The 22,064-nt window shown below is 40.7% G+C and overlaps 1 protein-coding gene across 1 annotated transcript in view; it reads right to left on the bottom strand.

The window, feature by feature from the left end:
* Positions 1–20,222, bottom strand: part of Atp13a5 (ATPase 13A5) — a 140,201-nt gene extending 119,979 nt beyond the window's left edge. The window contains exon 1 of the mRNA XM_028753804.1: positions 20,160–20,222. Coding sequence (XP_028609637.1) covers positions 20,160–20,222 — 63 coding nt within the window. The remainder of the gene's footprint in view (positions 1–20,159) is intronic.
* Positions 20,223–22,064: the final 1,842 nt, after the last annotated feature.

Raw genomic sequence — 22,064 nt, 5'->3', positions numbered from 1 at the left:
GCCCAAGAGAAGACACAAGAATCAGACACAAACTCATTTGCAAATTCAGGAATCCCATAAAAACACTAAACTGAAAGCCATAATATACATTCAGGAAGCAGACCTGTGCAGGCCCTGTGCATGCTGCTCCAGTCTCTGTGAGTTCGTATGAGCTTTGCTCGTCATGATTCATGTTGACTTTGTACAGTGATTCTTACCCTGTGGATCATGACCCCTTTGAAAACCAAATGACCCTTTCATAGTGGTCACCTATGACCCTCAGAAAACACAGAAATTTACATTACGATTTATAACAGTAGTAAAATTACAGTTATAAAGCAGCAGTGAAAATCATTTATGGTTGGGGTCACACAGCATGAGGAACTATATTAATGTGTCACAGCATTAGGAAGGTTGGTGTAGAGGATCTTCTTTCCTTGGTGTCCTTCACCCACTCTGGCCCTTATGCTCTTTCTGCCTCCCCTTCCTCAGGGTTCCCTGGACTCTAAGGGAAAGATTTGATGGATACATCCCATCTATAGCTGATTATCCCAAGATTTTTCATCCTCTCCTGAATGCCCAGCTTTGGGTCTCTATATCCGCTCCCATCTGCTGCAGGCAAGCTTCTCTGATGATGCCTGAACAAGGCACAGATCTATGAGTGTAGTAGAATGTCATTAGGAGTCATTTTATCACTAGATTTTTTTCTTTTTTTAGACCAGTATCATTTGGTTTTACCCCAGATCCATGGGCCATATAGTCTCGGGTTCTTGGTTGTACAAGCAGTTCGGATATGGGTTCCATCTCGTGGAATAGGTCTTAAGTCAAATGAGTTATTGCTTAGTTACTCATGAAACTAAAAAGCTTCTGTATGACAAAGGGCACTGTACAAAGCATCAACCTTCAAAATGTAAAAATATTTTCACCAACTATACATCCAATAGAAGGCTAATATTCAATATATATAAAGAACTCAAGAAACTAGATATCAGGGAAATAAATAACCCAATTAAAAATGGAGTGCAGATTTAAACAGAAAATTATCCATAGAGAAAACTCAAATGGCAGTGAAATATGTAAAGAAATGTTTAATATCCTTTGCCACCAGGGATATGCAAAGCAGAACTACTTAGAGATTTCATTTTATAGCTGTCAGAATGACTAAGATCTACAAAACAAGTGGCAGCTCATTCTGGAAGGAATGTGGGGTAAGAGGAGCACTCCTCCGTGACTGGTGGAAGTGCAAACTTGTACAGCCATTATGCAAGTCAGTGTGGTGTTTCCTCTGGAAGATGCTACTACCTTAATTTAAGATCCAGCTATACCACTCTTAGGCAATTTACCTACTAATTACAGAGACATTTGCTCAATCATGGTCATTACTGCTCTACTCATAATTGCCAGAAATTAGAAACAGCTTAAATGCCCCTACACAGAAGAATGGATAAAGAAAATTTACACAATGATGCATTCATTCATTAAGAAGAAGTGACATCATGAAATTTGTATGCAAATGTATGAAACTAGAAAAAAATCTTCCTGGGGGAAGTATCCTAGACTCAGAAAGATGAATACAGTATATATTTGCTTATATATGGATGTTAGTTCTGAAGTCAACGATAACCCAGCTACAGCCCACACACCATAGAGAATAGGTATAGAGTAGCAGTTCTCAACCTGTAGGCTGAACCCCTTTGAAAGTCAAGCAACCCTTTCACTTGGGTTGCATATCAGATATTTATATGATGGTTCACAACAACAAAATTACAATTACAAAGTAGCAACAAAATAATTTTATGGTTGAGGGGTCACAATACAAAGAACTATATTACAGGGTCTCAGCATTAGAAGGGTTGAGAACCACTGTCCTAGGAGGAACAGATACATCTCGTTTGAAAAGAGAAATAAAATAGATAGTTAGGGATGGAGGGGAGGGGTGAAATGGAAGTGTTGAGTCAGGAGAGGGGTTTGTAGGAGGGACAGCTAAAATTAAGGGTCATTTGAGGAGTAGTATGGAAACCTAATGCAGTAAAAAACTTTCTAAAATATATAATTATATGAAAATATTCTAATATTCTAATGAAATAGTCAGATAATGGGGGAAACAGCGTCTCAACTGGCCATCTCCTGGCACTAAATGAAGCTTCCACTACTGAAATTGTGTTACATCTAATTGAGTTGCTGGCCAAAGGGGCCTCACGTGAACCCCAAAACAACCCTGGCTGTTGCCAAGGTTACAGGTTGCTCTCCACAAACCCAAAGCAACTGCCATTACTGAAGGCATCACCTACACAACTCTAAAAACAAAGATGTCTAGCAGGTGCCTACATAGAGCCCTTATGTTTCAGCACCTTTAGTACAGGAAGATACAACACATGCTCTCAAAAGAAAAACATAAACACCAAGCCAGCCACAAACCTTTATCCACAATGTTATACAATCTACATGATATGCTAGAGATAGCACTTATTAGAATAGATACTATAGGTAGACTGGGGAGGAGGTGGGGAAAGAATATGATGGATCAGGTGTAGGAAGGACAGAGGGAGAGAGTCCTGGGAGAGAGAACTTGTATTGGGGAACATTTTGGGGATGAGTTAAAGAACTAGTACAATGGAAACTCCCAGGAATCTACAAGGATGACCCTAGTAAGCTAATACTCCTAGTAAGGAGAGACGTGGAACCTGAACTGATTATCTTCCATAATCAGGCAAGGTTTCCAGTGGAGGGATTGGGACACCAACCCAGCCACTAAAGTTTCTACCTATAATTTGTCCTGCCTGCAAGACATGCTGAGGTAAATGTGAAGCAGAAATTATAGGAGTAGACATCCAATGACCAGTTGAGCCTGATACTTATGCCACTGAGAGGGACCCCACCTTGACAAGGGTCTGGAAGGCCGAGAACCAGAGATCCAAAGACTTAGAGGATAGAACTAAACACAACTAGCAAAAAAAAAAAAGTCAATGACTTCTAATGATACTCTGCTTTAACTCACAGACCAGAGCCTAGTATGAGTCCTCTCAGAAGCCTCATCCAGTATCCTATAGAAGCAGATGCAGAGACTCACAGTCAAACATTAAGCAAGGAAGATGGGAGGAAAGATTTTAGGAGCCACACAGGCAAGGACATCACAGGAAACCCCACAGAATCAACTAACCTGGACTCATAGGAACTCACAGAGACTGATCTGACAATTAGGGAGCCTGTGTGAGTCTGACCTAGGCCCTTTGCACATATGTTATGATGCTATGGTTGTGTAACTTGATCTTCTTGTGGGACTCCTAACAGTGGGAGCAAGGGCTGACTCTGACTCTTTTGCCTGCGTCTGGGAATCCTCCCTCCTCCTGGGTTCCCTCGTCCAGCTTTATTATGAGGAAAGGTGCCTAGTCTTATTACAACTTGATATGCAATTGTTTGGTTGGTATGCTTGGAGATCTGTACTTTTCTAAAGGGAAACTGGGGGGCAGTGGTTCTGAGAAAGAGAGGAAGCAGGGGAGGGACTGGGAGGAGAGGAGGAGGGGAAACTGGTCAGAATGTAACATATGAGAAAAGAACAAGTTAAAAGAGAAGAAAGAATAACATGCTGAGATAGTTGTACTTTTAATAATAGATTAGCTAATGTTTTGATTCATAGATCAAACAAATTTGAGATTTTTTTAAGGGGAAATAGCTTTGGTTGTTTAAAACCAAATTTTAGTTTCTACCCTCTTCAGTGAGGGTTCACACCATTGCTTTATACATTCAAAAAAAAGACAACTGTTAGAGTACTTCGGACTGTCTGAGGGATGCTGATTATTATTTCAGGATGTGACGTATCTCCCGACAGGGAACGCTCATGTGATGATGACTTTGCTCTTAGTACCACTACTGAGAGGTGATTGGGTCATGAATGTATTAACTTCATCAACTGATTAATGCATTGGTGAGTTCTTAACTGAATGGGCTGTTGGAAAGTAGAGCCCAGGTGGACAAAGTGGATCAGTAAAGATTGTGCTAGTGAGTGGGGTATCTTTTAACAGACGGCAGTAGGGGAAGGGAGAGGGGAAGGAAGGGGAACAGAAGGGAGGGAGAAGAAGGAAATGGTCCTTCTCTGACTTTCCTGGACACCACGAGATGGGCAGCTTGGCCCTGACCTTGCACTGTGTTCCTGCCTTGTCACTGGCTTAAAAGCAAGGGAACCAGCCAACCATGGATGAGATATCTGAAGTCAGGAGCCAAAGTCAGTCTTTCTTCCTGCAGCACTCAGATACCTTGTCTCAGACACTGAAACTAACACACTGACACATGCATGGTGTGTCCACTATCCAATGGCTGTAGGTTGAATTGGAAATGTTTCTTTGTTTTTATTTTCCAATGACTCTAACTTCCCACATCCAGATCACAGAGCTGTGATATTAGGACTAGATCTAGATGATAGATAGATAGATAGATAGATAGATAGATAGATAGATAGATAGATAGATAGATAGATAGTAAACTGTGTAGGTAGGTAGATAGGTAGGTAGGTAGGTAGGTAGGTAGGTAGGTAGGTAGGTAGGTAAGTAGGTAGGTAGGTAGGTAGAACAGAGCCTTGGGAATTTGAGGTCAATTTAGATCATGCATTATATAACAAATCTCTTTGTTTAAATCTTTGGAAAGTCTTCACCTTCAGTATGACCTTTTTGAAAAAATTAGTTTTCCCTTAATAAGGTAGTAGTGGATTAAAAGTTGTTGAAAGCAATCCTTAAACAGAGTAGAAATGGCCCATGTTTATGAAGTAAGACGTATATTTGAGTCTGCTTATTGTGGGTTGTGTGACTGCAGGTAACTCATTCTCCATGGGAAAATCCCAGCACAATCTTCTGTGGAACAAAGAGGAAGACTCACAGTACAGGACTGCTGCTCTCAGACAAGGCAGCGTCTGCTTGCACTCCCTGTACAGTGAGAGTAAGCTATAGAGTTTTGTACTGCTACACAACTCATGAAGGGAAAGGTGTACACCACTGGAAAATGCAGTCCTAGTTTGATATTATTAGTGAAAATGCTCTAATTTAATTCAGATACATGCAATCTCCATCATTGTATGGACATTCCAAGATCTCTTCCTCTCCCTGTGCTCCCTCTGCTTCTATAACTCTTGGTCTTCTCTGTGTCTTATAGTTTTATTAGATGAAATAACGTAAGTATGGTAGCTTACATATTACATGCTGAATATACAGTGATTTACTTACAAGCAGTCAGTGTGTGTCAAGGCCCAAGAGTATGAAACACAGAAACAGAACAGGTTGGAATTTTAGTTTAGCTCATAAACGCAAAGAGTTCACTCATAAACACATTTTTGGTCTGTTTATTTTCACACAGCATTGACACTGATAATCACAATTCAGTTGCCTAGTTAGTTTTTTTTTTTCTGTATAACTTCCTTTTATTAAGCAGGGGAAATATAAGCCTAGGGAGGCTTCAGTGAAGCTATTAAAGCCATATACTGCTGACAACCTCTTAAATTGGGACAACTCTTTGGGGAAGGCAAAGTTATAAATTCCATACAGAATTTTAAAGATGTTTCTACCTGTAATCGATAATTCTTCTGTTGGAAGGATGTCCTAATGAAATAACACATAAAAGAAAAATAATGGATGCAAGATGCTCAGTGCAGCATTGTCTGTAATAGCAACACTATTGGGGGAACTGAAATGTTGGCCAGTGGTTCAGTGAGTTTTGAAATATCAGAACAACGGTCTATAATGAAGCCATTAAAAACACAGTGTATGGTGTCAATGCAGAAACCTAGGGCCATCTGTAATACAAGGTTAAATGGAGAGAAGACATCCAGAATGAATGGAACCAAATAGCAGCAGCACAAAATTTAGCCCAACTATATCAGAAATTACATTAAATGTAAACGGTCCTAATACCCTGAATGAAAACATGCTAGATAATAAAAGGCATGCTTCATGCTGTTTCTAATAGACATGCTTTAAATATAAATAAGCCGAAAAGTTAAAAGAGGAGCAAAAAAAGCCATACAAATATTAGTGAAGAAAAGTTGAGTGACAATATTAATGTCAAACAAAATATATTTCTTCATAGATATTTAAGAAAAGAAACATTATGAGAGAAAAGTAGGGTACTTCATGATAAATTCAACAGGAACACAGCAAGTATAAATTTAATTTATAATTAAAACAAAAAACAAATTTATAACTACAAGTAATAGTTATAACATTCTTTGATCCCAAATGACTTATGAGTCCTTTCAAATATTTAAGGTTGAAGTTAAACTGTTCTTGTATAAACTCCTTCATAAATGGAGGATGTAAAAATATTCCTAACTTGTCATAACAAGGTCAGAATTACCTGACACTTGAAGAAGCATATTGAAAGAAAAGTTATAGGCTATAATTTATATCACTATACAGATGAAATAATCATAAAATATGTTCTGTAACCAATGAAGTGACATAATGAAAAGGTGTTACATATTACATATTATTACCTAGTGCTATTTGTCTTAGGAATACAGAGCCAATGAGTTTTTCAGTGTTAATGTTCGGTGGAGGGGGATGAAAAGGTTCGTACAATAGACAGAGAAAAAGAAAGACAGGTATATATGGTTACAAACAAGTAACTTGTTTAAGTTCAGACAGATTGTAACTTTAATAAACTTAATAAGTGAATATATTAAAGTTGTAGGATGGTAAGTAAATATAGAAAACCTAATTGTATTTGTATGCTGTAGTGGGTTAGCCTAATGCTACTTGCATTTAATGCTAATATTGGTCCCCATGCCTGGTTTCCCCAAAGAGGAGAGAGTCTACATGTAAGTTGCTAAGTGACCCTTCCCCCAAGTTATTTCTGATTGGAAAATAAAGATGCCAACAGCCTAATAGCTGGGCAGAAGAGACATGGGTGGGGTTTAGGATTCACAGGCTTGTGGTGGGAGAGGAACCATGAAGGAGAAGAAAGTGCAAGAGAGGAGAAGGCGAAGCCACCATGGGTTAGGCATCAAGAGAACATGGCCCTGTGGGCTAGCCAATTGGAGTTAAGAGCAGTACAGATGAGAAACATATTAAGTAATAACTCAGAGTATCAATAGGAAAGTAGATTCTAATAGCATAGTGGGTAGGCAGCTGTCCAGCTTTTGTGCTGTTCAAGCTTATTGTAAATATAAAGGTTGTATGCGTCTTTCATCTGGGAACTAATGAGTCTAAGGTGGGGTAGAAATCCTGGGTCCGGATAAAATGCTTTCTACAACAGTATGTATTAGTAGAAAGTTGAAAGTTAATTAAGTACAAATAATAGAACAAAGAAAAGTTCAATTGCCTTGTACTAAATCCACAAAAGGTGTGCAAAACCTTGATACTGAGAACTCCGGGTTACTGCTGGATGAGTGAGAGCTAAATGACTGGGAAGATACAAGAAATCTGGGATATCAACATTCCTCTCCCATTTAACAGCTCACCAAGTGCTTTTGCGATCACTGATTAAACGACTCTGAAATTGCTGTAGAAATACCAAGAACCTTGGGTAGTCAAGAAAATAAGTCAGAACCAAACAGAAGCATGGAAGACTTGCACCAGCAGAATTGGGAACTTCCTACAAAGCCACAGTAATTAGGACGACTCATTGTGATGCTTTGAATATGCTTGACCCAGGAAGTGACACTATTAGGGGGTGTGGCCTTGTTGAAGTAGGTGTGCCCTTGTTGGGGGAAGTGTGTCATTTGGGAGTTTTGGGATCCTCCTCCTAGCTGCCTGGGAGCCAGTCTGCTCCTGGCTTCCTTTTGATGGAAATGTAAAACCCTCGGCTCCTCCAGCACTATGTCTCTCTGCATGTGTCATGCTTCCTACAACGATGATAATGGACTGAACTTCAGAACGTGTAAACCAGCCCCAATTAAATGTCCGCTATAAGAGTTGATTTGGTCATGGTGTTTCTTCACAGCACTGGAAACCCTAAAACAACTCAGTATGCATGATACAGGGAAAAAAGAATGACAAAGGACAGGACAGAGAAAGAGTGGATAAAGGGCCTAAGATACCATCACTGTCCTTCCAGAGAAGGAACCACTGCAGTCAGAGGTACTTAAGCAGGGCTGGAGCGAAGGGAAATACGAAGGGAAATACGATTCCCCTACATCTATGTGTCATATGCAAAAGTCCACTTTTACTTAAATGTGAAAACAAACCAGTCCCTTGAAAGAGGAAATAAGAGAACTTCAGTAGACAAATAATTCGTAAAACAAGAAAAATGCATTTGATTACATTGAAACTAATGACAACTGTCTATCAAAGGATCTCTGGAGTAGGTGGATGTTAGCCATTTATAAGGTCTATTTACATATAGCCTATATATAAAGAGGGATTTATATTTGGAATTCACAGAAGCACTACAATAAGGAAGAATTAAGTAGAAAACAGGGGTCATGGGGTGAGGGCTTAAATAGACAATTCCAAGAAGTTCAAAAATGGTCCATAGCTTTCTAGAGTAAGCTTGGGACTTTGTTAAAGAAATGTGAATTAAAGCTACAATAGTATGTCACAGGCCAAAACAGCCATGACCATCCTGAAGAGAAACAAGTCAGAGGACTCACACAACCACGGTGGAGGATTTACTCTGAAGTCACACTGATGCTACAGATCACAGATCAGATAAAATTAAAAGTACTGACTATATCAAGATGGTAAAGATTGGGAACAGCTGATAGGATCGAGCAAGCATTCAACTAAAAGTCACTAGAAGTGTGAATCGGTATAAACACTTTTAAAAGCAGTGTTGCAACAGACATGAGTATTCTACTCAACTCTCGTTGTTCTGTACAGGAGAGATGAAAGTATATCCAGCTTTATAAAGTGTTTTGAGCCAGGTTTGATAGTGCATGCCTTTGATCTCAGCATTCAGGAAGTAGAGGCAAGTGGATCTCTGTGAGTTCAAGGCTAGCCTGATCTACATAGTAAGTTCCAAGACAGCCAGAGCTGCACAGTGAAACTCTGTCTCAAAATACAAAAACAAAAAAAAACAAAAAACAACAAACAAACAAACAATCAAAAACAAACACAAAACAAAAGAACAACAACAGAATAGAAAATAAAAGAAAAATGGGGGTGGAGGCTTCTTAAACAAGAATATTCAGACCAGATGTGTTCATGAAAGCTTAGGAAAGTCCTATCAACAGAAAAAGATAGTAAATGTTTTGCTGTCATCCAGTGCTATACCACAACTTTTAAAACTTTTAAGAAATAACCTCTACTACTTATACAAATGTAGCTATGTTTCTGATGATGGAGTGAGTAAACGGAGTACTGAAAAAGCAGTATACAACTCTACTACAAAGTTCAAGAACGAGCAGGAGTGATTGACAGCAGCTGGTAAACTGTGTGACATGACAGTATTAGTACATGGCAATAAAAAGTATGAACAAAAGCGAAGCGGAGTGAGGTGGACTCTGTTTATAAGGTGCTGTGTTCCAAGCAAATGGAAGAACTTTAAAGGTTTTAATGGGAATATTTGAGAAAGGGAAAATGGACCTCAAATTTAAAGCTTCAATAAACAAAAAGGCTAGACTTGGTTTTACATGCTGTTAATCCTAGCTCTTTGGAGGCAGAAGTAGGCAGATACCTGTGAGGTTTAGGATAGACTGAACTATATAGCAGGGCCCATGCCAAGTAGGGCTACATACTGAGGCTCTATCTCCAAAATAACAAATAAACAAGTAAATAAATAAACAAAATGGAAAGTTGGAAGTTTGGTGACCTGGTACATCTGTAGCTGCTCCCTGATATGATGGAAAGGAGCTGGCATCCATGAAAATAAAGGTAAAATCACATCCCTGGTAAAGAACTCCCAAGATAAGAAAAGACACTGTGGTGATTTGAAGGAAAATGGCCCCCTTATACTCATAGGGAATAAGAATATTAGGAGGTGTTGCCTGGTTGGAGTATGTGTAGCCCTGTTGGAGGAAATGCATCACTGGGGATGGGCATTGATGTTTCAAATGCTCAAGTCCGACCCAGTGTCTCTTCCTGCTCTCTGCCTAAATGTAGAACTCTTAGCTACCTCTCCAATACCATGTGTGCCTGTGTACCACCAGGCTTCCAGTCATGACGATGATGCTTAAACCTCTGAACTGTAAGCCAGACTCAGTTAAATGCTTTCCTTTATAAGAGTTGACTTAGTCATGGGGGTCTTATCACAACAATAAAACCCTAACTAAAAATGACCCTTACAGTAATGTTTTTAAAACCTGGAAGCATTATATTAGCAAAATGGCATCCCACTACTTGGGATGCTGAGGCAGGAGGATTGCTAGCTCAAGGCCTACCTGGGGTACAAAATGGAGCCAATTCTTACCTGAAGAATTCATTGAGACCCTTGTCTCAAAATAAAAATCACAAAAGGGCTGGAGAGGGAACTCAGTGGCAGAATATCTGTCCAGCATGAGTAAAGCCCTGAGCTCAACCACTAGTACAGGGCTGGGAGAGAGAAGCAAACAGTGGTGGAGGGAGGAAGAGAGGAAATGCAAAGAGAAAGAAAAGGAAGGAAGGGGCTTATAGAGGGATATTCTGAAATATGCATTTCCCTAGCAAAGAGGAAGAGACATGATGCTTTTGCTTTCTTGACCAATGAGCTTCATAAACCTTAGTGAGATTCCTTTATAAATCACTTCTCAGCTTTCCCAAGGGCATGAGCTCCAGTGGGAGATATGAGGTCTTCCTGGAAGCCTTGCTGATTTATCTGGAAGTCCTTTGTTCAAATGTTCTCACTTGGCCCACCAGTGCTTTTGGCTTACAACTTATCACAATACATTTCCTTTATGCTAATTAATCTTGAGTATAATTTCATTTTAACGAGTATTTCCCCAGACAGAGTCCCACTTTTCCCCCTAAATATTTGTATCATACAACACCAGTAACATCCACTAAGAGGTGGGGTTTAGAAAAGGGATAGAGGAAAATAAGCAGGGGTGATAGAAATGAGAAGATACAGGAATGAATGGGAAGATGTGAATGTCCAATTCATTATTCTTGCAGAAACTGAGCTTTTGTCACTGTTTACCAATGGGGTCTCAGGATCCGAGTTCCTCAAGTCTCTTTCCATTTCCCTACTCTGGAAGATACCATAGCACATATCCAGAGGAGTGGTTGGGAGGAGGGAAAAGGTGTAAGAAATACAAAAGATACTCGTTGTGAACAGGTGGTTTGGTAAGAGTTTCCGGCTGAAGAGAGGTGGCTCAGTTTCAGGGCTGGCAGTGGGAACAACCTACATTCCAGGAGGCCAGAAACCAGATCTGCCACTGGATGTTGGTTTGTTTTCTCTCTAAACACCGCTATTCCTACATTTCCTTGATTCTCTCTAAAGTTCTGAACTGTAAATGCCTTACTGTATTCTCTAAGTCCAGGACACAGAAACCCGCATTAGATTAGGAAAGACAGTGGACTAGACACATGCTGCTTCTACAGAGGCTATTGTGTAGTGTCACAGTTCAGAGCCAAGTGTCTGTGCAGGTCTGTCATGATAGCCTCTGTTCTTCACACATACCCTAGTGCCTCTGAAAGCTTTTACTTCCTTTCGTCTCTCCATCACTTTCCAACTAGGACTTACGTTTACTGAAACTTGCACTTCTTATGTGAAAAATGTAGCTGGTTATAAAGCACATCAGAAACAGTTTGATATCAGTTAAAGGCTGAGAACATGTTACAAGACAGTCAAATTCAAGTCAGCTCCATCACTTAACCAGATGTATGACTTCCGGGAAACCCACTGTGCATGTCTTGATGTCTCCCTTTCCTCTTCCATTAATGAGAATAATCAATAGCTGTCTTCTGCAGGTGCTGTGAGCTAGTAATAAGACAGCCCAGAAAGCAAGCATCCTGCTCCCTGCCATGTTTTCAGCATGCAGTATGTGTTGAGTTAATATTGTCATGGGTGCTATTTCAACAATTCAACAAAATTTTCAGCAGATTAGTGGCTAGTTCTTTTGAACTCACTGTAGAATAATTTGGCCACAGGCAACATGCAGAACAAAATGTTATTTCTAAAGGTGATTGATCTACTGGCTTAAGTAGATCTTTTCCCTCAGAGAACAAGTTGTCAAAGTTAAAGTCAAATAGAGGCCCCAAAATAACACCACTCGCCTTTATAGTCTATGAAGCTGAAGAAAAGGGCTTGAGGAAAGATCACATTAATTCAAAGATTAGCTGAATATAGTAACTGTGCATGTATACACACACATAGACAGAGAAAAAGAGACAGGAGAGACAGAGAGAAAGAGTGACAGAGAGACATAGTGTGGTATAACGAAATGTCCTGTCTCTGATGCTTATGCAAAGTATATCTCGTGTTACGTAACTGAGCATCACTCTCCACAGTTATAAAATGGTGTTTGATGAGGTACTAGCTCATAGAAAGCACCTCATAAGCACTGCTTTGTTCTCACCCAGGTAGCTCCTACACTTGCCAACAGAGGAGGGTGGATACTAGGTGAAATGCCTGGGGAAACGAATACTGGAGCATCACCTCTTAGAATCCTTCCACTCCTGTGGCTCCAGGCTTTGGGACATTCCAGCTGCTGAATTTTCATTGTGTCTAGAATACTAACTGACTAGGTTTCATGTCTCCTTTTATTCGTGTTCACAGGCATAGCCATCTGAAATATTTGCTTGAGTATCCACAGCTATAGGCACAGTGGTGTACAAATGAAGTGCCGTGGAATGAAGGTTTCATTTTATAGTTTACAGCACATACCTCAGTGTTACATAATGGAAGAAAGTTACTTACTCACCCAAGACAGCAAAAGCATCCTCCCATGACAGTCACCTTCTGGAAAGAGCAATGGCAGTTGAGTTTGCTTTTGCTGCTTTTCGTGATTTGTTGTTTGTGTCTTTCTTTACTGTGACGTGTTTAGCGACTTCATGGATGAGAATGTTCTAGTCTCCTTAGAGCAAGTTAGCTTTTTCTGTGCAGACATCAAACTTTAGTCACTTGAATCAAGGCCAAGGAGAGCAGATATCTGTTTTCTTCAGTGAGGGCAGAATCCGTTATTTTATCTTTTATTTCCAAGCAACAAGCCAGTACCACCTTTCTATTTATTCACAATTGCCCATTTGTTTCATCTGTCTGGACATGCCGCGTCATATTCTTTTACATGTTCAAAGGGAGACATTCCAAAAGAATCTGCTCTTTACCTCTGAGAGGACACCGAAGTTCTCTTAAATATTAAGATAATAACATGCACACTGAATGGATTACATTGCTGTGACCTTTATTCACACACCCTCTGTCCCAATTTGGCTACATGTAGTAATTTATACTAACTGTCACTAAATACCAACCTAATCAATCCTTCACACATCATACACCTTCCATGGACACCACTGTGTGTACGAAGAGGAAGTCTTTGCTTTATTTAGGTTTGTATATTTACTTATTTTTGCAGTTTTGAGACAGAGCTTTGCCCCATCTGGCCTAGCGCTTACTGTGTGAGCCAGACTGGCTCTGAACTTTTGGTGATCCGCTGGCTTCTCTTCCTGAGTTCTGCAACTGCAGGCGTGAGCCACCATACCTAGAAGAGGGGCTCTTGGATCACCTTTGCTTGTGTCGAGTGTTTTTTAATTATTTACTTGGCTGTTATTTAATTTTCATGATAATCTGTGGAGTTGGTTTTTCTGATTATTTAAAATAAATATTATTTATATTTATAAATTATTCTATTTGTAGATCAAACAAACTGAATTTGGGTGATGTTAAACAGTTATTAAGTTGCTCAACCTACTATATTCTGCCTTGTGTTTTGTTTTTAGAGTAAAAAAGACCCTTTGGTCAACAGCAATATCAGTCAAAACCAAGTGCTAAAAAAAACGAATATACTGTCACTCTATTATGTACATCACCCAAACCAACCAGTAATACAGTGTATTCTAGTGGTTTTCATGCAGAGGGGGCACAACCAGGACCCTTGGTTGCTGAAGCAACTGGAGAGAGCAGCAAGTGTGAACCACAGGATAATGAGATACCTAACTGACTATCGTTGACAATTTTGACAACCAGTGTTTGTCCTACATTAAGGCCAGAGAACAATATAGGACACTCTCTAGAAAGCCTATTGGGGAATAAGAGTGTCACTGATCAGAAAAGGAACCGCAGAAATTATTTGGTTCCAATTCCTTGCTAAGAAAAAGGCAATGGTACTACTCATGTTTGACAACATGAGAGTCTACTGCATGCTTTACAGGAAGTCCGTCACAGACTGTGCGTGCCCTTGTAGGCCAACTACGAGAGTATCTTAGACTTCTGGCACCACATTCTGAACTTAGCCACTTGAAATATGACAAAATATAAAATTAGAAGTTCTTAATTTCTTCTGGAAAGAAATTTAGTTTTACCACTAAAATAACTTTCTGGAATTTTTCTTTAAAAGCACAAGTTAATCAGAACCATTTTTTATGTATAAATAAAAAAATTTATTTAGCATAGTGTTTAGAAAAATAAGTTCACATCATTTCAGAAAACAAATAAAACACTTAAATTGTCCAGGCATAACCCCCACACATGTGACGCTTTTGACTTCCAGAGTTTATCAGAACCATTTTTAACTGTCAAATTGACTACTCTTAAGACCTCCCAAGATTAATTTTTTTTTGGTTATATACACTAGCAACTAAAATCCACACATAATAAAGTCAAACGCTTTGACTACTATTTCATACAGAACTACCAAACCCATATCTCTGCTGTTCCTCACTGTAGATGTTACTAGTCACTTAAATCTAATGAGAACTGTTAGAGTGTTTCTACAGTATCCTCTCCACAATCCAGCCTCAAGAAACTCTGATTCTATCTCTGATATTATCTATTCCTTGAAGCTTCTTTTCATCCAAGTAGTTAAAGATATTAGCAGGTACCAATAAGAAACCTTTTATATTTGAATATGTGCTCTTCAATATTGATCCTTTGAGAGTCTTTTGAGAGAATGTAGGAATGTCCTTTAATGGGGGGTAAGATACACATGACGCTGTGCTCAATGATTGCTACACTCACATCTGATGTTTTCATAGCAAACTCTTCACATATTATTTCTTTTTATGATCTTGGCACTGAAGCACTTACCATTTCCCAAGTTTTCATCAGAGGAAGGGGAAATACTGGTAGTGCAATTTCACCTATCTGTCTGCATCTTTCCATTTGCATATGCTAAACACAATGTAAATGAGCCACTTTCTGGCCATAGCATTTTCCATATTTTAGACATGACCCTCACAAGACTTATGAGTTAAAAGGACTTCAAGCAACCAGCAAGATCTAGAGAGATTTCTACACCATTTGGTTAACTACAACTCCTTGACTGAAGCCCGGATCCCCTGACTTAAAGAAGTTTCTAGTTATGGGACAATCATTTCCACCAAGTGAAATACCTTCCTTACCATTCTATGTCTTCCACACCAAACAGCCATTTTCCTTTTGAGTTGGTCCCATTTTGGGTCTCGATATCCAAGCGCTCAGTGCCAGCAGTGGAAGGAAAGCACCAGGGAACCATTTGTGACTCAGGTCAGTAAAAGTGGTACTGGTGACCCTTCTGAGGCTTAAGTGAAGACCATGCTCAGAAAGCATGGAGAATTCTTGTAAACAGAGGACCCTGAAGCAGAGGCTAACGCGTCCAGAGCTGCCTGGACCACAAGAGATGAAGTGAATTTTCTTCTCAGAAGGGTAACAATGACGAAATAGCATCTACAAATCTTTCCACTTCAACTGCCATTGCCTCCTGGTCCACCTCTGCTGGCACGAGGAACACATCCAGCCCTCTTCATTCCTTAATGACAGCCAACACTGACTCCCAGTGAGTCATTATAGACATGACAAATAGCCACAGCCATGGTCGCTGAGTGCTGAATGAGGATACACTGCTTCTGTGGAACTAGAAGAGCAGGCCCAGAGCTTCCCCTGGACTCTGATGTTGCTGCAGATACACCTTTACTTAGGAATTCTATTGCCTCCTCCCAAAAGCCAAACGAGCTTGACCTTCTTTTCTCAGGGAGAAAGGAATCTAGAAAGCCAGTTCTAGCTGAGCCTGAAGTGCCAGACACTTCTGCAGGGACAGCTAAACCATATAACTCTCTGGCCTGGTCATGGAGCCTACATCACTTGGGAGGGAGGATAAGGAAGAACCTCAGAGGTGCACCTAGGGGTGATCTTCTCAATGATGTCAGTGTGTCCAGCTGTGACATGAGAAACAGAGGCAGTCAGCAGCTCCTTCATCCAAACACCCAGTCCTGAAAAGTCACTGAAATCCGTAGTCCGGAGACTCACATGAGGGAGTTTGTGACTGGAATTACACATTACACATTTCAAATTTCAGAACATGACAGAATTGAATGGCATGTCCCCCAGGATTAAAAAAAAAACTTGAAGAACCCACTTTCTAAAACTAGAAACTTCTTTCAAATCAGCAGAAAAACATAAAGGCTTCTCTGAAGGATGTGTGTCTCAGCAATGGGCCTTTTCTGTTGATTGGGATAAGATAATAAATGAAACCTCTTTCCTGTTTGTCTTGTCCATGTGCAACATCAACCCAAGATTAACTGTGGTTTCCACTCAGTCCTGTTTTGAGAAGACTGGGCCCGCTAGTGTGCTGTATGTTACTCTCACTGACAACAGCCAAGGATGGAGTTGTGGGGGTGGATGTAGGAGTTGGTTTAGCAATGGTTTGTGAAGGCTTATACTATTTTGGGATTATGAGTGTCTGTAAAAAGTGTTGTGTTAATGTTTTTTTGTGCATTCTTTTCCCGTCATATATTTTGCTATATATAGGCTTAATATGTCACTTTTAAAAAGAAAAGTCTAATCATTTTAAATTCATAGCTCAGCTTCAACAACCACATGAAAAAGAAATCAGAGATGGGCAGCTTTATCCTAGTTGGGGTATTTTTTTGCAAGATTTACCAGCATGGATTTTAGTAACACTTAGTTCTTCAGATACACTTACAAATATGTCCTCCTTTGTATACAGAGCTTTAATAAATTAATAATCTTATACGTGAAAATATGAAACAATGTATGTCTTTCATTGAGACTGTCTTCACTTTTCTTATTGAGACTCAATAGAAGAAAGCTCAGGAGACAATCTGTGCACACATTCACACACATGTACATATACATGTACACGCACATGTACACACATGAAGGATTCATGGATCACTATGTGTAGGAACAGAAACACAATGATGCCTTCATAGAGGTTCAGACAGAACTGTATAGAGACTCTCAGGCACTGTCACCTGCCCTCCTTTTCCACCTGGTATCTCTCAATCTAAAGTGGTAGTGACAAGCCACTCCCGTTAGATAATACATGTAACGACCAGAATTTAAACCCAAATCAGTCCAAGGCAAAACTCGTCTCCCTGGGCATTGTGATACCCAGTCTGTGTGTCTGTGCTATGAAGGATTTTTAGGACTGTCAACAAAGCTGTGGGTGCTTCAACAAAACTGACAAGAGAGAAGAAAAAGTTGTCTGTGAATGGTGGGGCTGGGAGAAGCACCTGGGCAAGGCACAGATTTAGAAAGAAGAAAAAGGAAAGGGAAAGACACAATTAGAGCAGGGGAGGGGGCACTGTAGTGAGGAAGGCCAGAAGTGGTGGGACTAGGTTTGGAAGCCAATGACAGCCTGTAAAGTCAGGGTCTGTCTTCTCAGTCACTGTGCAGGTAACATGAGCATCCAAATTAACCAGAACTGGGACTGGAAGACATTGAGCATTCGGCTGCTGTGTCTTGGATTCTGGCCTGAGAGCTGGAGTTAAGAATGAGGACAGAGCCAAGCTCTCTAAGCTTATACAATATTTTCTACCTATGCTGAGCTCAGCAGAACAACCCCAGAGTGTCCTTGAATAATTCACGGGCCTTCTCCATCTGCTTAAGAGTCTTCCTGGCCGTATGATAAAAGGAATTTATTGTTTGACCTAACAGTGTCTACTTTTACCTCAAATTCTCTCACACCATCACCACAGATTGCTTACTTACAGTGATGAATGTAAGAAGACGTCACACTAGACCCTGGTGAACCTTCAGAAAAGGAAGAGCGAGTAGGGAGAGAGACACTGTGGGTGCCACTGTCTTCTTGTAACCCTGATGTGAACACTAAGCCAGACCCAAGTTTCCTATGATCTAATGGTTGATTTTTGGTTTTTGGTTTGGGGTGGGGTGGGTTTGTTTGTTTGTTTGTTTGTTATTTTTGTTTCTTGTTTTTGTTTTGGTTTCAGAAAATTCATCTCCACAGTGTATAATCAGGCTATTCAACTATTTGGCTAAAAGCTCTAACTTTTTTGGCTTTCCTCTGAATTCCAAAGGTCTGAGAACACTGAGCAGTTGACGGCATGACAGCAGTTACCTGGGGCTGAGTCACAAATTCATAATTTCTTTACCCAGTTACCCCATGGGCTGGAGTAAGGTTTGCCTCTGTGCCATCTGTCTCAGAGTAAGATGTGGGAAAGAGACTCCACTGCCAACCTCCCTCCCAGGATGCCCTAATAACATAAGGTTATCAGAACACTATTATTCACAATAGTATTCCAATCAGAGATTTCCAGTGACCACTCTACAAATATTTGATCAATCATGAAAATGAAGAAAACCCCTAGCACCAGGCCCATTACTCAGGCCTCTGATTGCTCCGGTAAATGGGAAAACTAAAATACCAAATGCAACACATAGTTAAGAAACAAGAATAAGAGCAATGTGGTGCTTTCAGGACTTCCCATCTCCATGCAAAAATAAATAAATAGATATTCAATTTAAAAAATCAGATGATGAAGCAGTGAACAGGGCGGAATAGATTCTAAAGCACTATGACATCAGGAACTCCAGTGAGGTACAACGAAGCTTGGATGTGGGCTACATTTGCAGTTTTTAATTTCCCAGAAGCCCAAACAAGAATTAAAAAGGAGCTTATAGAATTAATTTTATAATAGATTCCATCCAACTTAATCTACCCTAGGATTAATTTGTATAATAGATCCTATCCAATTCAACCTACCTAAAATATCCCTTCAATCCATAACCAATACAGAAAGTATTAACAGGATATTGTAGCTAAATTCTAAGTTTACCATGTATCTCACACATAGAGGGCCTTTCAGTTTGGATCAGGTACTTTCCTAGCTCTCAGAAACACATGAAGCAGCCATCTTAGTGCGCAGAGTAGTTGTAGCTGTAGTCACTTATTGGCATCAGATTACTAACTGAGAGTATCAGGGCTACAGGTAAAACTTTCCCAAGGAGTGAGGAGATGCTGGGGGACTCATGCTGCCTGATAGATAACCATTTCAGCCTCTGTTCACTCTGGTGTTCCTTTCCCTGCTGTCTCTCCTTTTCTCATCTCTAACTCTCATCTCTCCTCATGTCAGAGTCACTGCTTGAGTGAGGACAAGCCGGAGTATAAAGAGTCAAGGAAGGAGCTAGATTTCCATCCTGTCTAATGACCTTGGATGAGTTACCTAACCTCTTCGGTCTCAGATGTCTTTCCTATGAAATAGGATTAGTTCCTTCAGTACTGGGTTGTAAGGATTAAGGGAAATCACAAATATAAACCGCTCAGCATCAAATGAACACTTAAGAGCTTTCAGATTTTTGGTAGCTATTTCTTTAAAATTTATATAAGTTTAGACGAAGGAGAAATAGGGAAAAAAGGGAGCAGAAAAGAAGGAGAAAAATTTAATGTGCTAAAGTCTCAGACTAAGTGCGATTTCTTCAGCACTCGGTGCCTCAAGCCTCCCTTGATCTCAGTAGTAGATGACTTCATCCCAGAGCACTGTGCTGTGCACACAAACAAGCAGGAGAAGAAGAAGACAAGACAGCTTCTATTTTCACCAGTTTGTCCAATGCCACGGTGGCCCAAGTGGTGAGGGGGAGAAAGCTCAGTGAACATCATCGGGGAACATACTCCCATGATGTTGTAAAGTGTCCAGGAAAGGATGCGTGGTCTGCTTCTCAAGGGCCCACTCAGCCATCCAGAGCAATAACTTGCTTTGTCTCTGTGAGTGCGTGCACACACACACACACACACACACACAGCCACCATTGCCGCCAGTGTCACCAGAACCAAACTGTTCCAGGTCCAGAAGCAACCCTGCTGCTGCCACAGTCTCTCCTCTCCTGTACCTGCAAACAACCCTTGCCCACTTTGAAAAAACAGGAAACGAGGGGACACTCACCAGCTCATTCTCCTCTCCTTCATTGAGCACAGCCTGATGGTCATCCTTCTTGCTCTTCTCCATCGAGAGCAGTGCGTGTGGGTTCTCTCTACCACAGTGTTGGGGAATGTCAAAGCCACCTGCACCTCTGTGACTCAGGCACTACTTGTCATTGCTGTTCTCAGGTGCTTACAAAACCCGCTGGCACCTTGCCCGTTAGAACAACAAAGGAGACTGAGGAGAGCCTCCCCTTGGCCACAGTATTGGTCTGTTCATTTATCTGCTTGATGTGTGTTTTTCTTCCTAATGTTTATTTACTGAGCTACATGTGAAGCGCCTCCAGACCGAAGGAATGATGGGGGATGGGGACAGCTGCTGCACTAGACAGTAATTTCACATGCTGCTCATGAAAGTCCCTGCCAAAGAATGGAAATGGCCACAGTGCTAAAAACACAAGACAATAGAGTCCCGTTTGTCTTAGGAGTGCTCTGGAAGCCTGTGGCATTTGGAGGAGCTGTGAGCTTGGTGAGGGTGTTGATGGAAACTGAAGAAGGGATTTGTAGGATGCCTTCAGGTATCAGGGGAAAAAATAGAGTTCTAATCCCCACTCTACTGAGGACCCTGGATAAATCCCTTGTAGTCTGAATTTCTGGTTTCTGATATGTAAAATGTCAGTGATAATTGTAGGGCTGAGACGAGGGCTCGTGATGATGTTTGCAAAAGGCCAAGTGCAACTTCTGCCACCTCCAGTGAGAGGCAGGTAATCACCTTCATCCAATCACAGCTCTAATCAAGGAAAGATGCTTTGGAGAATGAACTGCCGAAGAACCTGACTCCATAGTTTACAAAACCGAAAGGGAGGGGGAGCAAGAGAGATGAGAATTAGGGATGTAACCTGAATTTCCCACCCCTGAATAATCACCCCTGAATTTGATATTTTTCTCAAAAAGGGTAAAAAAATGGACCCATTCTTGGGTTAACTGGTTAATTTGTAGTCACACACAGTCATACACACACAAACACACACACACAGGCACACAAAGAAACACACACAGAGGCACACATACAAAGACATACACACACAGAAACACACAGACATATACACACAAACACACACAGAGACACAGACATACACACACAAACAAACAGACACACACAGAGACACAGACATACACACACAAACAGACACACACAGAGACACATACAAACAGGGACACAAACACACAGACACACAGACAGACACAGACACACACAGATGTACATGCACACACGTACATGCACACACACACACACACACACACACCCCAAAGTCTTGCCTTTTTCTTTGTGGTGCTTGCATTTAGTCCACTAAGGGGAAACCCTCATCCCCTCGTTCATGGGAGGAAGTTGACTATGGTGAAAAGCAAGACTGCACTGTTCTTTCCATTCATCAAAATCATCACCTGTTCCTTGAGTGGCCTCTTGTCCTCCTTGACATTCAGGACAAATCAATGTAGTTCCCAGCCCTGGAAGACGTCACTGCAGAGAACACACACGGGGTACAGCTTTTTATGCTAGTAAAGCGAGTGAGGAACTCCTTATCCAGAAAACTAATGGAGTGCCAGGTACTGCAGTCCAGTCTCAAGCCAAGCTCAGACTGGTAAGCTCTGGTGAAAAGCACACGTGGCCAATCTTTGCCTATTACCTACAAACCCACTAAAGTAATAACAACTTTGTGTATGAGCAACATGACTAAATTAAATGCACCAATGAGTCATGACTTGGCTAAAGTGGACCCAGGACCCCACTGTAAACAATGATAATATAATAAAGACCACTGAGCGGGCAGGTTAACCCATGAAGGTTATCTTGGAAGAAACCTTGGAAAAAAAGATTTTCTTCTCTCTCTCTCTCTCTCTCTCTCTCTCTCTCTCTCTCTCTCTCTCT

The sequence above is a fragment of the Grammomys surdaster genome, unplaced genomic scaffold, assembly GCF_004785775.1.
Source record: "Grammomys surdaster isolate TR1022 unplaced genomic scaffold, NIH_TR_1.0 125956, whole genome shotgun sequence".
Classification (NCBI taxonomy): Eukaryota; Metazoa; Chordata; class Mammalia; order Rodentia; family Muridae; genus Grammomys; species Grammomys surdaster.
Note: the sequence above shows the minus strand (reverse complement) of the source record. Positions and strands in the feature narration are given on the sequence as shown.